This window comes from Acomys minous (genome assembly GCF_964271855.1).
Source record: "Acomys minous genome assembly, chromosome: 12".
In the NCBI taxonomy this organism is placed as follows: Eukaryota; Metazoa; Chordata; class Mammalia; order Rodentia; family Muridae; genus Acomys; species Acomys minous.
In genome coordinates, this window is record NC_140493.1 from 81,047,434 (window position 1) to 81,064,325 (window position 16,892).

At 47.5% G+C, this 16,892-nt stretch overlaps 1 protein-coding gene across 10 annotated transcripts in view; it reads right to left on the bottom strand.

The window, feature by feature from the left end:
• Positions 1-307: 307 nt before the first annotated feature.
• The window catches only part of MSI2 (musashi RNA binding protein 2), a 361,149-nt gene continuing 344,564 nt past the window's right edge, over positions 308-16,892 (bottom strand). For 4 of the 10 annotated variants that reach the window (XM_084749553.1, XM_084749552.1, XM_084749549.1 and 1 more), the window contains 3 exons: positions 7,098-7,252; positions 5,304-5,376; positions 308-2,411 (listed from right to left, as the gene is read on the bottom strand). In XM_084749553.1, the coding sequence (XP_084605679.1) occupies positions 5,335-5,376; positions 7,098-7,252 (197 nt within the window). In that variant the 3' untranslated portion in view covers positions 308-2,411; positions 5,304-5,334. Of the gene's footprint in view, positions 2,412-5,303; positions 5,377-7,097; positions 7,307-16,892 lie in introns of all 10 variants that reach the window. The other 6 variants (XM_084749551.1, XM_084749548.1, XM_084749555.1 and 3 more) reach the window with 2 other exon arrangements.

A 16,892-nucleotide genomic window follows, 5' to 3' on the forward strand; every position in this document is an offset into this window, starting at 1 on the left:
CACCGAATCGCTGGGAGTTTAGTGTCTCTCTCTTTCTCTTTGTTGTTTTTAAAAATAAAACTTCTATTTTGTTATTTTATGATGTGAATTAAGTTCTGTATTTTAAAAGCATCCAGCATTTTACTTAGTTTGGTTGTTTGGAAACTTAGAAACAACAAAAAACCAAAACAAAACAAAACAAAAAAACCAACCCAACATGTTACCAAACAACCCAGCATTTTATTTTAAAAAACAAAGGACATGATTTTCTTTCTTTAAAAAAAAAAAAGTCACACTTAACTAGAATGGAAGCAGGCTTCTACCCATCCTTTCTGAATTAGCTTTTTGGAGACTTTTGGTTTGAAGATGCTTCTGCGCTACCATTATCTGTGAATGTCTATATTAGTCTATTTGTTAGTAAAATTTATAAAAATAGGAGTGCAGCAGTTCGTTATAGTAAATGTCGCATTCAGTGTCTCATACTGGCTGTGCCTTAAGTACCAAATTTATAAACGTAACAATTTAAAAAATATTAATAAAATGTCAATATCACATTTTAAAAAAGAAAAATATATATCCATACTACAATATGCTTTAATGCCACCCATTGAGCTGTACTTCCTGCAGTTGCTGTTGCCGACCTATTACCATTATTTTTCTTTAAAAAAAAACAAAACAAGTTAAATTAAAAAACATCCTTCATCCTAAGTGTCTTTCCCCAACTGAGGACCATAGATTATAACAGCCAAACGTCAGACATGTGCAAACAGGAAACTGTCAGTTTTCCCACCAGTCACAGTGCAGTGATGTTTATACTTTTTATTTTTAAAATTCTGTTTACATCTACAATAAATTAAAAAAAGAAAAGAAAAAAGAACTCTTCCATAGCCTCTCTGATGATACTTGCAGCACTGAGGTATCAAAAAGAAAAAAATATATATACATAAACCAAAAAGTTGCTTTCCTAATTTGTAAATAGAAAGTGAATGAAGAAAGGGTGTATTCATGCAGGCTTATCCACTCCTGGCCCATGGGCCCCCCTCTGGGGGCAGGATGGGGACAGGGTGAGGAGAGAGGCAGAGTATCCTGGGAACCTTTGGAGGTGCTGAAATGATCGGACGATATAAAATGATCAGATATTTAAAAATTAAGACTGAAAAAGAATGTCCCCACCCTGCCCCTCCCCTAAGCCAAAACAAGTGTGCTTTGAAACTTTAAACATGTTAAATATTAAAATTGTAGCTTTTTTTTCCTTTTATAAAATGTTTGTCTTGGGAAAAGCAGTTTTTCATATTTTAAATAAAAATCTAGCTTGACCATGATATTTGATGCTGTGCACAGAGAGGCTGGTAGGCTGGCAGGGTGCTAATGCGGTTCTTAGGTCTACCACACCAACAGCTAAGAGTGGAGTCCCGGGTCGCCCTGGCGGCTGGGTGCTCTTGTGTTGTAGTACCTGCTTTGTCGGGGTTCCCTCCCCTCCTTCCAGGGCACCTAACTGCCTGGGAGCAACTCCCTCACAAAAATATTTTTGATTCTCTCTTTCTTAATAGTTTCTATGTAGTTAATGGGATTATATTTACAACATTTCTTCTTTTTTTGTTTTTTTGTTTTTTTTTTTGTTTTTTAGAAGTCACAATTTCAAAAAACCTTATAATATGACCTCTTTGAACAGGAAAAAAAAAAAGCACTCATAGAAAAGGAGGACCCTCAAAACATGGCCGTCCTTGCCTTATTGCCGAAAATAGATATACTTAGGTTAACAAAGAGACGTCACAAAAAGGAACCGCTAGACAGTGTTAAGCAGCCAACTGTATGTCACTTCTACAACACAAGACAGAGTCTATGCCCGCCGCCCGCTCCACACAGCACAATTTCACTTCAGTGTGTGCTGAAGTCCCAGATGAAGATTCTTACAGTCTCAGAATTGGTACCAAAAATGTAGAGTTAACATCACCATCTCAGCATCCTTTAAAAGTGAGAACAGAATCAAAACAGAACAAAACAAAAATTCTTTTTAAGGAAAAAAAGAAAGAAAGAAAGAAAGAAAACTCCTTAAGATATAACAAGTATACTATGGTTAGCTTGTGACTAGATATTAAGCTAGGTGACTACTGGACTAAGTCAAAAACCACTACCAAATGTGATTGAGGGAGATTTAAAAGGAGGAAGGAGACGAGGAGGGAGAGGGAGGACCACCAAGAAAAACAAACGGAACCAAACCAAAACCATGGGTTATATACACGTTTAAAAGCTGTTGTCTTATAGTACAGCCGATTGGTGAGATGAGATTGTAGTCAACCTTCAGTCCGAAGTGTGCCACCTCTGGTTGGGATGAGGAGTGAGGCTGGTGGGGATCCAGGCCTTAGGGCGTCACCTAAACAAAGGGCCACTCAGAAACTTCGCCCAGTCTTGCCTGGACATCCAGGTATGCTCTGTAGCGCAGGGAGGTCAGGCGTGTCCCGGAGAAGACATAAAGTGGGGGTGGAAGGAGCAAAGAGAAATGTCAGGCACACGGAGGATTCATTGCGAGGTCTTAACTACAGTTGTCAAAGGACTAGGTAGTGTGACTGTGTGTGTGTGTGTGTGTGTATGTGTGCGTGAGGACAGCTGGGCTAATGGCTGATTTCCCAGCTTAGTAACCAGATATCTAAGCCATGCCTGACAGATTTGACACGGGGTTGGAAAGTTCTGGAGGCCAGGTGGGAGGTAGAGTCAGTACGGGCTTTGGCTAGTTGGTCAAATCACACATTGACTAAAAATCCCCTTTCTGCTTAAATTTTTATTTTCAAGGCTATATTTTGAAAAAAAAAAAAAAAACAAAACAAACAAGCAAAAACAAACTGCCGGGGCTGGAGAGATGGCTCAGTGGTTAAGAGCAAAGTCTGCTCTTCCAGAGGACCTAAATTCAGTCCCCAGCACCGACACATGGCAGCTCATAACTGTCTGTAACTCCAGTTCTGAGGGGTCTGACACCTACACACCAATGCACATAAAATTTAAAAAATTTTAAAAAACAAAAAATAAACAAGCAAACAAACAAACAAACAAACAAAAACAACTGCCAATGGGGCTGTGGTGGCAGGTGCCTTTAATCCCAGCACTTGGGAGGCAGAGGCAGGCGGATCGCTGTGAGTTCACTGTGAGATCTCTCTGTAGGCCAGCTTGTTCTATAGAGTGAGGGTTCCAGGACAGATAGGGCTACACAGTGAAACCTTGTCTCAAAACAAAACAAAACAAAAAACAAACAAACAAACAAACAAAAACAAAAATACCACAGAGAGAGAGACAGAGAGACAGACAGACACACACAGAGACACAGAGAGATACAGAGAGACACACAGACACAGAGAGAGAGCTGTCAATGTTAACTGTTAATAACTGAAAAATGTGAATTTGTACTGAGAGATGGCTCAGAGGTTAAGAGCACTGGCTGCTCTTCCAGAGGTCCTGAGTTCAATTTCCAGCAACCACATGGTAGCTCACGACCACTTGTAATGTGATCTGATGCCCTCTTCTGGCCTGCAGGTAAACATGGAGGCAGACTACTGTATGCTCAATAATAAATAAATAAATAAACTAAACTAAAAAAAAAAAAAAAAAAAAAAAAAAAAGACCCAGAAAACAACCAGTTCTGGTTCAAGAAAACCAAAACAGGGCCTAGGATTCAGGCTCGCTAACTGGGTTGTCCTGGATTACCTGTGGGCCCTGGGCTCTTCTGGAGACAAATGGTGTGCCTGTGCCTGCCTAGTCTGTGTACAGCTCCTATATAATCCTGTGAGTTGACTGGAAGGGGTGGGATTTGAACTGCTGCTTTCCTGTCTACTTTATTCTTACGTAGAAGCTGAGTCTTAGGGTTGGACACTGGAGACAGTCCGGGGGGCAGCCTCTACCTTCCTTAGAGTAAGGTTCTAGTGCCTTATGCGGAAGGAGTAGTGGGTGACGGGTGGCCACTGGCAGCCCCTGTGGCTGGCCTTCAGTGCCTGGGCAGTCTTTGAGTCTCTATTTGACAGCTGAAGCCATCTTCAGGCCTCAGAGTTCTTGGCTGTGTGAGTCCTCCCCGCCTTCCAAGGAGCCTTACTGTCCCCAGCCCCCAAGCCCAGCTAAGTTAGTAGCAAGCAGTCCTCTTTCAGACTGTTAGTGGCTCCGGCCGGTGATGGAGGGCAATGAACGGGAGTGTTCATACACAGGGTTTACTTGGTTAAGAGAGGCAGTGGAGTTAGTTGAGCAGCAGCAGCAAAAGGAGGACTCTAAAATATTTGTGGAGCTCAGCTCAACTGGGTAGCTCAAATGGTCCTGGGCTACTGAGTCACGGGGTCGCTTCAGGCTCAAAGCAAGTCCCCTTTACAGGACAGAGGACAAACCCAGAGCTGGCTTCTCCTCCCTCCAGCTGCAGGAATGAAAAACTAATGGGAATTTTCCAAGTAGGACCTATTGTGAGGCCTCAGCCGTCACCTTCCCTTGAGGAGACACGTTAACTGGCCTTCTCATCCTCCAACTTCTATGCCAGCCCAGGGCAGAACTCCGGCTTCCAGGAGGAAGACAACGCTCTCTGCCTCATTTTTGGAGGAGAAAGTGGTAAGAGGCTTGCTTGCTACCTCCCCGATCTCCCTCCCTCCTGCCCCACCACCTCTGTATTCCCATCAAAGTGATTTTAAAATGTTTAATTAACTTGAGCTCAGTTTAAAAGGTTAAGAAACTGGCAGGGATCCAAATTCACGTTAGGCAGGTGATGCTGTTAATTTAATTTGCTTTTCGTATGGTAATCTTGATAATTACTCCATAGTTAACTGGCAAAAAGTGTTTTCTTTTCACTAAGAGATGGAGTCAGGCTGCACCACCTCCATTGGCCGAGCCCCCAGCAGCCCACAGGGTCAGGTTCACAGGACTTTTGAGAGCGGCTCTGCTCCCTATCACGTGGTCCCAGGACCGACCCAAGACCAGTTTACCTGCCTCCATTCTCCATGGAATGGGCACGTAATGAGATCACCTTCCAGTTTCCTACTCAAGAAAGAAAAAGATGAAGGTGGGGGGGGGGGAAGACACAGAAATGGAGCCAAAAGAACCAAATCAAACTGAGGAAAACGAGAGAGGGGGTTGGGGGTGGGGAGGCCGGTGAGGACCATGATTAAAAGCTGAAGGAAGACATGAGGGAATAAAAGGCACTGGCTTCATTTTTGTCCCCACTTCCTTGGAAAGGGGGGGTCCAGAGAGAGAGGAAAGAGATGTGATGTGACGAGATGGGCACGTGTGTACACGTATGAGCAGGGCGCATACGTGTACGAACACGCAGGCAGGGCGGAGACGCATGGCAGAGATGGTAGTACCTCAGAGTAAGCTGGCAATGGAAGCACCTGCTCAGTGGTATCCATTTGTAAAGGCCGTTGCAATCAAAGGTCCCTAAAATTGCACAATTGTTAAGGTCATTCATGGGAACAGATTGTCATATCTTGGGAAAGGAGATCACCTCTAGGACTAGTGTCGGTGGTGGCCAGCATGAATATGTAATTCTGAGACACCGTGCTATGGGGAGTCAGGGTGACACCATGCCCAGCTCCCTCCCTCCTGCCCTGTGACTTCCCCACCCAAGTGTGTCTGCTTCCCAAGAGGAAACCAAGAGCCAGACTCTGAGTGGTTAAGTCGAGTAGGAAAGTGGGGCTCGTGCCCCCAAACGACGACGACCATGAACCCCCCAGAGCAAATACAAAGATCTGTGTCCTCAGTCTCAACAGATTAATCTGGGGGGTGGGGTGGGGGTTAAGAAATGTCGGTGCCAACGGCCTGTGATTATATCAGAAATAACATCACGATGTGAAGGTCCCAGGACCCAGATGTTCAAGCACAAACAGGGCATGTGTTTCTAGCTGCTGAGGATGGAAATGAGTTGTGTTCTGAGTGCTGACTGACAGGTCCCCAAATTGCTGCAGCTCCAAGCTGAATAACAGTGTTCTGGATTTGGTACTACAGTTGATCCGAGGGGGATCAGAATCACCAAACTACTGATTTCGAGTAATACTGGCTTTGGAGCAGAATTGAATGAGGCCATAGGAAGCACAGGCCAGGGTTGGCTGAGATGCACATGAATGTATAGATAGGATGCAGTGTGTGTGTGTGTGTGTGTGTGTGTGTGTGTGTGTGTGTGTGTGTGTGTGTGTGCGTGCCAGGAGGCATAAATGGAGTTGCCTTGCCCTCCCCGCTCCAGTCCTGATCCCACCCTCCAGGCTCTTGCCATGGGGTTGGTCTCCCCAGCATGGTCCCAAAGACAGAATCTGCCTGCTTTCTCCCAGATATCTGTATCTGATGCAGGATGTCACCTGGGACAGCAGACAACCTCCTCCCCTCACCTCAACTCAGAACCAAACTGCCTCCCAAAAGAAGGAATCTGGCTAGGGCAGAGGCTGGCTGCCTGTTTTTTTGTTTTGTTTTGTTTTGTTTTTTCCTGCTTTCAAAAAAAAAAAATTACGGAGGGGGGATGCCAGCAAGTGGGGCTCAGGCACATTCATGCTCACACACCAGGAGGGAAAAGAACAATACAATCTGAAAACAGCATGCAAATCTCTTAAGCAAATTTCCATCGCCTGGATTAGTCAGATTATAGAACCACAGAGCATCACAGATATCAAATGCATCTGGCCTTTGGGGAGCTGCAGCTAAAGGACGAAAAAATGGGAACTTACTTGGAACCTGGAAACTGTAAGAAAAACGTTAGCAAAGGAAATGGCCTGGGAGGGAGCGTCCTTATCACCTTCCAGGGGCCACTGCCACCAATGGGCAGGAGACTGGGGACGCTGCCCACTGAGGTGAAGTGCCAGGACTTCCCACCTGGCAAACCATGATTAGGTAGTTCTGCTTATTTTCACCCAGCTGTGGTTTTTGTTGTTGTTGTTTGTTTTAAGTGTCCTACTTTTACTTTGTAGCCAGGGCCACGGGTTGTATGAGGGGCTCAAGTTGCAAAGACCAAAAGTGATGGGAGTGGCAAATAGAGAGGTCCATAGGCCAGCAGACAGAGGCTTCAGCTGGGACAGGGTCACCCTGTCTCTTCCTCTGCCCTTCACTCTGGGCTTTCCTCTCCATGGTCTGTGTGGAGTTGGTGAGGAGGGCAGTATGAGGCAGGTACTTACAGCTATGCCGTGGCCGAAGCCTGAGCCCGGCTGTGGGCTGGCCGCACTTATGTAATTCCCGACTCCGGAGTCCTGGCTGGCAGGGCCGTAGAGATCGGCGACAGGTCCTGGGCTGTTGGCCCCCGGGAAGCCTCCGGGCCGCGCCGGGTTGGAGCCTGCCGGGGAAGCGGGCGCGCCAAAATTCGGTTGAGCACTGTAGCTATTCAGGACTGGTGTACAGAGAATAGAGCTGGGTATGAGGCCAGAAGCCAGGCATGCACCGATCATTACAAGCCAAACACTCGAGAAAAAAAAAACAAAAAACAAAAAACAAAACAGCTGAGGCCCAACTTCTAACACTCAACCAAGGCCATGCGAAAACATCAGCAGGGACTCAGGAATACTCAGCCCAGGCTACCGCTAAGAAGCTTGGAGCTCCAGAAATAGATAGAAGAAAAAAATGAAATAAAACGATCATTCAACACAGTATGGCAACCAACCGGAGGTGCTTCACTGCCCACCAAGTTATCACAATAGAAATAGAGATATATATGGAGAAAGGAGAGAGAGAGAGAGAGAGAGAGAGAGAGAGAGAGAGAGAGAGAGAGAGAGAGAAAGAAAGAAAGATTTTTTTTTTCACATCTGAATTGACGCTCATGCAGTCTTCTAGATTTGGGCACGTTGAGACAGCATTCACATCCCATGCAAACTACAAAGGAACTAGTTTTAGACTACACATTGTGTTAATATTGATATTAAAACATGACAGGAAACAAAAGCAATTTTTTTTGTGTGTCCTTGAAAAAAAATCTTTGGGAAAGGGATTTTTGAATTCATTTTTTTTTGGGTGTTTGTGTATATGTTTCATTTCATTTCTCTTTTGATTTTGGATCCATTAAATGATGAATTTGAGTGTGTGTATGTGTGTATGTGCGTTTGTATGTGTATTTAAGACAAAATAAAAAGGTCTCCATTCTGTATCCCTCCTTCTCCCCCCCCCACTGGCTACTCCCTCCCTCCCCACCCCTTCCATTTATACCCTGCATGAAAGTCAGCAGTATTGAAGTGGTCAGAGGATGGGCTATGTCATGGAGAGTTTGGGCATCTTAACATAACAGTAATGATGGCGGCAGAGTCCTCTTTTGGGGTGCAGAGCAGGGGATGGAGGGAGGGGATGGGGTGGGAATGGTAACCTGAAGGTTGGCTAAGGCTGGGATGCTGCCAGTTGTCCTAACAGGATACCCACACACTCACCTCCTGTAGGAGAAGCAAAGGGGGGGGGGTGGATTTAAACTTTTTCCCTCTTTGATTAAAAAAGAAAAAAAAAAAAGACAAAGAAGTATGGATGCAGAGTACCCTAACCGAACCAGCTGACAGCTAAAGCACGTCTGACCGCAATGCATTTTGGTTACATTATCTCAGGTAGAAACTCCAGGCTGGTAGAAAGAAAGCTTAGAATGTACTTTGGCTACAGAGGGAGGCCAGAGACACAGAGTACTATGCCTGGGGGAGGGATGGCCAAAGGTGACACTGCCTTAGGCTTCCTCTTTGCCTGTCCTTAACCTCATCACACCTTCCTAGTGAGAGCCCCAGCCTGTCAAGCAGGTGAATTCTGCCTCAGCTTTATACTCTCTTAGCAGATTAACCTTTGGCTGCTGTTTAAAAATTATTTCATCATAGGCCTTAGATGGTTGCACAAACCTTTAATCCTAGCACTTGGGAGGCAGAGGCAGGTAGATCTCTATTAGTTCTAGGCTAGCCTGGTCTATGTAGCAAGTTCCAGGCCAGCAACACACTGAGATCCTGTCTTCAAAAACAAAAACAACGCCCCCCCCTCAAAGCAAAACCCCAAACAATTTCCATCATAAAAACAAGCTCTTATTGATTTAGAAACCTCCAGTGAGTGTGAGGCTAGCAGCTTCCAGATTATAGCTAGCATGTTTTGAGGAAACCAAGTCTGAGTGATGGGCACTCGCTTGTCTTCAGCTTTAGAAGGCTCACTTCCCCACTCTTGGCTCCTGTGACATCCCTCCTCCGTCCCATGGCAGCTGCTAAGACCATCTGAAGGGAAGAGTGGCGCTCCTCTTGCCTGGGGACCTATAGCTGGAGGCCCTCACTTCTCTTGTGGCTTTGAAGAACACATAAGTGGATTGATTTTTTTTCCCCATATACTTGTCATGAGAAGAGATTAATGATACTGCACTTGAGAAGGGGACACAAGATCCAAGGTGGACCAAGCCAAGCTGGGCCTGGCTCCCACCTCAGCAGAGGAAAGGGGGCACTGTGGCCTCTCAATGACCTTGGGCAGGATGAGCCCTTTTTGAGCACTGGCCAGAAATGAATAAACAAGACAACTGAGCAAGTGGGTTAAGGGGGGAAAGGTGGTGTGTGTGTGTGGTTAAAGCAAGCGAATAGCTTATTTGGAAGTGTACTGGCAGACAACCTGGACAGAAGAATTGTTTGAATCAAGAAGATAAAATGGCTGATAACATTTGGCTCTTCTTGCTCAGGAAGGCAAACATCCGGCTGAGATATCCAAAAGGCAGCACTATCTTGGTGGAACACACCTTTTTCTTCTGGGCTCAGGAAACACAAAGACAGTGGGCTCTTGGTTTACCCGCACGGCAGCCTCCTCCCTCTACAGAGGAAGGAACTGGCTTTGACTTAAGCTCAGAGGGTGGGGCAGTGCAAAAGTGGAAGATGAAAGGAGACTCCCCCCCCCCACCCCACCCCCAGCTTCTTTCTCCTCTGGTAAGATGTGTTTCTAGGAAGATTCTAGACAGGGGATGGAGAGAAGACAGGAGCGGCCCTGGAGACTAGAGAGAAACAAGAGGCAGCATGCCCATGCAAGAACGCCATCCAGAGACGCCTCTTTGGAAGGCTTAGATGGCAAGAGGGCTGTTGGTATTCACCCTACCCCTGGCCACCTTTCCTGCATATCTGGAAGCCTGGTACCTGAGGTAGTCTGGAGGGCATTTTATAATAGGCTAATCTCAGGCCTACAGCACCCACCCCTGTTCAGTCATACTTTATCAAATGACACCAACAGCGAGCACTATGGAGAGACGGGCACTGTGCAAGGATGTGGCTTACCGCCACCCCCAGTATGCACTTGCTTAGCCAAAGCCCATCCCAGTTCAAGGTTATACATCAAGTATCTCCCAGGAAAGGGTACAAGACTTGGCTGCTGGGCCCTCAGCAGAGGGTACAGTAGGCAGGCAGTAAGCAGCTAGTCCTGGGCTGGTCCCCTTCTCCAGGGTCAGTGGAGCTTATGCCTTTATGGGTTTGGCCAAGGAGGACAGATGGAGCTCCTCAACCAATACTTGTGGCCCCTGTGGCAGAAAAGCCATACCCCAAATGGCATGATGAGGTCCCCAGGCAAGCCAACCCATGCATAATTGGGAACCCTGTTCAGGAAGGGATAGGGACAGAGACTTGGTGGCTGCTCCTGCTGGCTGGTAGCAGGAAGGTGGCTGGCTGCTTGGCATCAGGGTCATCTGAGGATCCTCTCTTCCTCTTAATCTGGGAGAGGCATGGAAGCAGGCAAGAAGCCAAGTTCCTATGGAAGTGCTCCTTTCCCTCATTTAGAGGGGTCAGATGTGGTCTCCCTGCCCCAAGACCACGTTAGGAAAGGATGTGACATCACTTTACATGGGTAAGGAAAGGCATCTTGGCTATTGTGTGGCTAGTCCAGCTCTGTGTTCTCTCTCATGTCTCTTCTCTCTCTCTCTCTCTCCCCCTCTCTCTCTGTGTGTATGTGTGTGTGTGTGAGTGTGAGTGTGTGCGCTACGTTGGCAGTTTCGGGGCTCACCATGGTCAACAGGCTCACATCCCAGTCAGCAGTTCTGAGCAATCTCTACAGCCCTGGCTTAATTCTAGGGTGGTTCCTCCTTCTGCACCTGAACCCCAGCATCCTCTGGGCTTTCCCAGTCCAGACAGTTAGCGCAATGGACAGAGAGGGGAGACTGGACTTGGAGTCAGAAGACCTGAGGGAGGCCCTGGTCCTACCCCGACACCTGTGTGCCCTGGTCCAACCTGTGTCCTCATCGGTAACACATGAGTAATGTGTCCCTTATTCAATCCGAGTCACTCGGCTGCTGTGCGAATGAAAAGGAGAAAACGCTCTGTGACTTATCAGGTCTATGCAGAGCCCAGCACAGGTTCTGTATGCACATTTAGCAATACCCAATAAAGGAAAATGCAATCCACTTGCCATGCAGACCTAGAGGTGATTTACAAAAGGGCCCAATCCATCCATTTGGTGCATTTAATTATTCTGGGCCTGAAGAAAGGACTCTTGGAGGAGGGGCAACATGAAAAGCCGGGGCCCTTGCTGTACCTCAGGAGGAAAGCAAAGCAAGAGGAAGAATGTATCTGAATGAGCATAGGAGGCTTTCTACATTAAATGAAAAGCTTCCTGCTGCTCAAGAAAACACCTGGATGGCTGACCCAATGAAGCCTTCCTAGCTTATCTCAGAGATGGGAGCAGAAATGGACCAGCAACCTGCACTGGGAATGTGGCCCCTTACCTGGGCATGCTGGGCTGGAGTCTTCCAGGCAGCTTCACCCTCCTACCCCCTGCCCCCTACCCCCCCCTCCCCCGCCACTTCTGAAGTGATCTGAGGAGGTGGGGCCGGGGGCGGGCTGTGTCTGTACATGGCTCTGCTTACCTGTGGTCAGGAAGGGCTGACCCAAAGAGGGGAATTAATCCCTGGGAGTAGGGAAGTGATGTGACTCACAGTAGCTTTACTGTAGGTCTAGGAAAAGACGTGGAAGTCCAGGTATTTCTATGCTATCTAACCCTGGCTACAATTTGAAAGGAGCAGCAGACAAGGGGAACCCACTTGTAGCCATAGCACCCAGGAAATGTTGCATCGGCCTCCCAATATCTGATCTAGCCCTCTAGGGTCTGAGACCACAATTAAATAGGGACCCAAAGCCTGGAAGCAGCTCCCTCCTCTCTATGAGTTTGATGTTGAGAGACCCCCTTTGGCTTGTTTTGATCTGAGAGCCCCCTGTCCTTGGGGTACATCACCTACCTAACTTACCAAGGACGACACCAGCGTGGTTCCCCCAGGTGTCTCCAGTCACCCTTACTTGTTGCTATGTTACTCCACGCTCACCCTGAAGGTCCCATCCCTCCCTGTCCCAGGCACAGATCCTTTGAGTCTTATACGTTACTTCTTATATGACCGGTGTGTATTTTTCTGTACAACACACATGCTGCTTTACTATGAAGCCCAAGGCCAGGACTATAGACTTAGAAGATGGCCTGGCACTGTATTCCAGCAAAAGTGAGAAGCTACATAAGATATCGGTGGTCAGCACGGCCCTGTTAGGAATGGAAGGGCAGGAGATGTCCTTTTTTTTTTTTTTTAAAGATTTATTTATTCATTATGTATACAGTGTTTTGCCTGCATGTACACCTGCATGCCAGAAGAGGGCACCAGATCTCAGTATAGATGGTTGTGAGCCACCATGTGGTTGCCGGAAATTGAACTCAGGACCTTGGGAAGAGCAGCCAGTGCTCTTAACCTCTGAACCATCTCTTTCTTCAGCCCTGGAGATGTACTATTCTGCACATTGCTGGACCCAGATAGGTGAGGGTTAATGAGGTAAGAGGGTGCCAGGCTGGGAAGACCACTGACTAGACAGCTTTTAAGATGGGCTTCATCACCCTGTGCAATAGATGAGCAAACCCAGGGTCTTAGGACTGAATCCAGTTCTAACTTAAAGTCCATGTGATTTCGGTCAAGACACGGCTCAGGGGTCCCTCTTTGAATCACAGTTTGGTGCTGCAGATATCTCTCTTACTATCCAGGAGGAAGCTCCGACGTTGGGTGGTGCCTATAAAGACGTAGGACACTTAGCTCTGCTGACGACTGGGGCGGCTTCCACTGTGTCGTAAAACATAGGGCCTTGCAGAAAAAAAAAAAAAAACAACAACCCAGAAATGCAGTCAGTATTGGGAGTCAGTAAGTGGAAGAGGAGGCACTGACCCAGCCCTTACTGAGACTCTCAAGTGCCTGGACACAGTGGGGTCCCCAGAGAACTAAGAGCCTTCAAAGTTCATCTCACTCCACTGGACCCTGTGGGGAGCTGGGACACCTTATGGGTGACCATCCTTTACAGCCCAATCATATTCAACAGCATCTTAGCGCCAGGGAGCCCAGCAGCTGGGTGTGGGTGGTGGGCGAGGAGGGTACCCAGGGCATAGTCCCTTGAGGACCTGTACAGAGGCTTTCCACTTGAGTGGTCCGTCTTTAATGATTGTAACGGCACAGGAGTTTAATCCATTTGTGATGTAAGCGCTAAGAGCTCTGTGTCCTTGAAGTTCAAAGCGGGCGCGTAACATGTCACTAATTAGCCAAGCTCGGAGCCGGTCAGCTCCCTCTCATGTTCCTAATTAGGTCTTTAATAACAAACAAACTCCGACCTTAGCAAGAGGCGCCCATTTGTCAGCCAGTCTAGGAGTATGAGTGCTTTCCTGTTTATGGTCGCTCTAAACTGTCTGCTCCTCATCACAGCCTGGCCTCAAGGGAGGTGAGAGAGTGACACCATAGAGACCAGGACCTCTTAAGGACTTCCTTGATGGTGGTCTTATTGGTCCTGGTAGATAGAAGAGCCCTGAGCCCACAGGGACTCTAAACCTAGGCTGGTGACCTCTCTTGCTTCCTTTTGGAGGATGTTGGTCAGGGATGGTATGAACTTAGACAACAACCAGGACTTGAGGCTTTATAGTTTACACATCTGAAACGAGGCGGGTGCTTCTAGCGTGCAGCATAGGTACACCACACCTTAAGGCTGACTTGCTCCTCTGTGTCGTGTATGTTTGTGTCTGTGTGGGTGTGTGTGCATGTGGCGCCTAGTGTCATGTGTCTTCCCCTATTGCTCTCCGCCTTAGTTGAGGCAGGGTCTCTCCATGAACTTGGAGCTCTTCGAGTTGGCTGAGCAGGCTGACCAATCAGCTCCTATTTCCAGTCCACCTGTCTCCACCTCCCAAGTACTGAGAATACAGATGCAGCTGTGCCTGGCTTTTATGTCAGCTCTGGGCATCAGAACTCAGGTCCACTTGCTTGCATTTTACCAACTGAGCTATCTCCCCTAGCCCCGGGTCTTCTGCTATTAAATGGCTAATACCATCAACTGAGACAGAACTACAGACCCCTAAAAGGTCCCACCAAGCACACTTACGGCTGGAACTCTGATACATAGAAATGTGAGTCTAACTGTAAACACAAGGCCTACCACACCTCCATGCGTGCAACACTCAATGGCACTCAAGTGCACACCCCATATCCCCACCGAATTTCCTATCGCTGGGATGTTCCTGGCTTTCTGGGCACGCTATTCTTATGCCACTGTCATTTTCACTGCGTATGCCTCCTAGGACAAAGGATCAGAAGCTCTGGCCGTAGCTGCAGGGCTGATGTGACCTACTGGGGCCTGTAAGTCTGAAATCCTCATTCAGTAGAGGTGGATGAGTGCCAGGAACCACGCCCCGCCCCTCCCTCCTGTGGGCTTAGCTGCTGTGCTGCTGCTCACTCACAAGGCTTCTCCCCACCCCCCAGGAGGTGGGTGCACCTCTTGGTGGCTTCAGCTTCCTTTTAGCTATTTGAACTTTGAAGGTCAAGACCTACGGAACGGAGGTGATGAGCTCAGCGTGACCCCTAGCGTGTCATTAACCAGTTTACTCTTCGCAACAGACAAACAGGAAGAGAGGCTGGCAGAAGAGACCGTGAAGTCTCTGGGGCTACTTCAGTAGTAGGTTTAAAGGCTGTCATGCTGGAATGAAAAGAAAATGTGAGGTCAAAGACAGCATAATGAAACAAGGAGTGTCTTCCATGTCATGTGGTGGCTGCTGTGCTTCTGGTCTGTTCTCTGGTGGGGGAAGGGCGTCAGATTTGTGACTGACTGACTTTCAGACTTCCAGGGCACTCTCGGTGCTGCATGTATCTGTAAGGCTGAACTCTCTAAGGCCAGGAAAGGCCACCCTCTCCAAAACGTAGTCAGAAAGAGAGGGGAGCTGGCTGAGAAGCCGGGCTGGCTGGCTCTCCTTACACATCAGTCTTTACCACAGGCACCCAGGCTTGCATTCGCTGTTTGCCATGAACCTGGACAGACCACTTTATTAATATTAATAAGTAGCCAGGAACAAAGGGCCCATTTATTTTTAGCCTTCTTTAATTGTGTAGTAATTACTCATCTACAAAACAAATGAGCCCCTGTTTGCAGTTGCTATGGTACCTGGTGCCCAAGCCTTCCTGCAAGAAGATTGGGCAAAGAGCCGGCTGTGTCTGTGGCCACTCCCCTTTCCCCACCATTGGCCCAAAGCAAAGCCCCAGCAACTGGGCAGCCAGTGACCTCCTTGCACTAGGGCGGTGTTTCCCAACCACGGTCCAGATGCAGTTTGTGTAAGGCAAAGAAGGGGATGCCGACCCCCCCCTGCACAGAAGTCTGTCTACCCAGAGATTCCCTCCCTTGCTCCATCATCTCTGTATTTTAACTAAAGCTCCCTTCAAATAATTCCCTGCAGCCTGGCTCCCCCTTGTTGGACTAGACCTCTTCTGGGTCTCCTTTGTGTGACATTGGTCTGAACGGGCGCAGGGACCAAATCAAAATACCAGCAAGAGAATAGCCAGGCAGAACCATGCCATTGAGTCTGTAACCGCAGAAGCAGGTGCAAAAAAATACATAGCATGCCTCCCGAGACCACTTGTAAATGATTTTTGGGTTATCGCCTCCCCCTAAGGATAGGAAGAATTGAGTGGGAACAGCTGCACCTTTCTGTTGAGTGTTTAAAAGTTGCAGTCTTCGCTCAGCCGTTGCTAGGCTGGTACAACGCAGCCTGTGCTGATAGTGGCTGAGAGCACAGGCTGACGGGACAGGCTCAAATCCTGTCACTGCCACCTTAGATAAGCTACTATCTCCCCTGAGTCACAGTTTGTAATCTTTAAAATAGGAAGGGGACCGATGACACCCGTTTATGACTTCAGAATTAAGTGGGGAAGGGAGGGTACAGCATGTGGGCGTGGCTCACTCACATAAGCTGAGTAACTACTGGTGATTTGTTGTTATTGTACTAGTAAATAGTAGTTTGTCAAATTCTCCTGTTAACGAGATGCCCTTCTTTAAGGAAACTTACCAGCAGGTGTATATTTTGAGATGTTGGCAAGAGCCTTCCTATTCCATGCCAGAGTGGATTTCACTGCAGCTCTCTTACTGTCTGACAGACCTATCCCAACAGCCAGTCACAGCTGCCCAAAAGTACTCTTTCTTGTCCTTTGCCCTACTATATCCCAATATGGAAAAGGGAGCCTTTGTTATTAATATTCATAAGCATCCAGAAACAAAGGGCCCCTTTATTTTCTATGCCCTTATTTCTATGCACAGCAATTACACATCTATACTATCTAGGAATGCAGACTCGGCTTACTTTGTCTCCTGCCAGCCTTATGATCTGTCTGTCTTGTACAGAAAGGCTGATGTCAACCCTGAGATACACACAAAATATATTTGAAGAATATGTCCAGGCGTGGTGGCGCATCCCTTTAATCTCAGCACTTGGGAGGGAGAGGCAGGTGGATCCCTTTGAGTTCGAGGCCAGCCTGGTCTACATAGAGTTCCAGGACAGCCAAAGGTATATTTTATTTATTTGTGCTTGTGGGTGTGTGCACAGTGGTGTATGTATCTGTGAAGGCCAGACATTGATGTCATGTCAGTGTTTTCCACTGCGCCTCAGCATTGTTTTTTTTTCTTTTGAGACAGGGTCTTCAGCTAAGGCTAGCCCGGCTGGCGGGTGAGGCCCTGGCACCT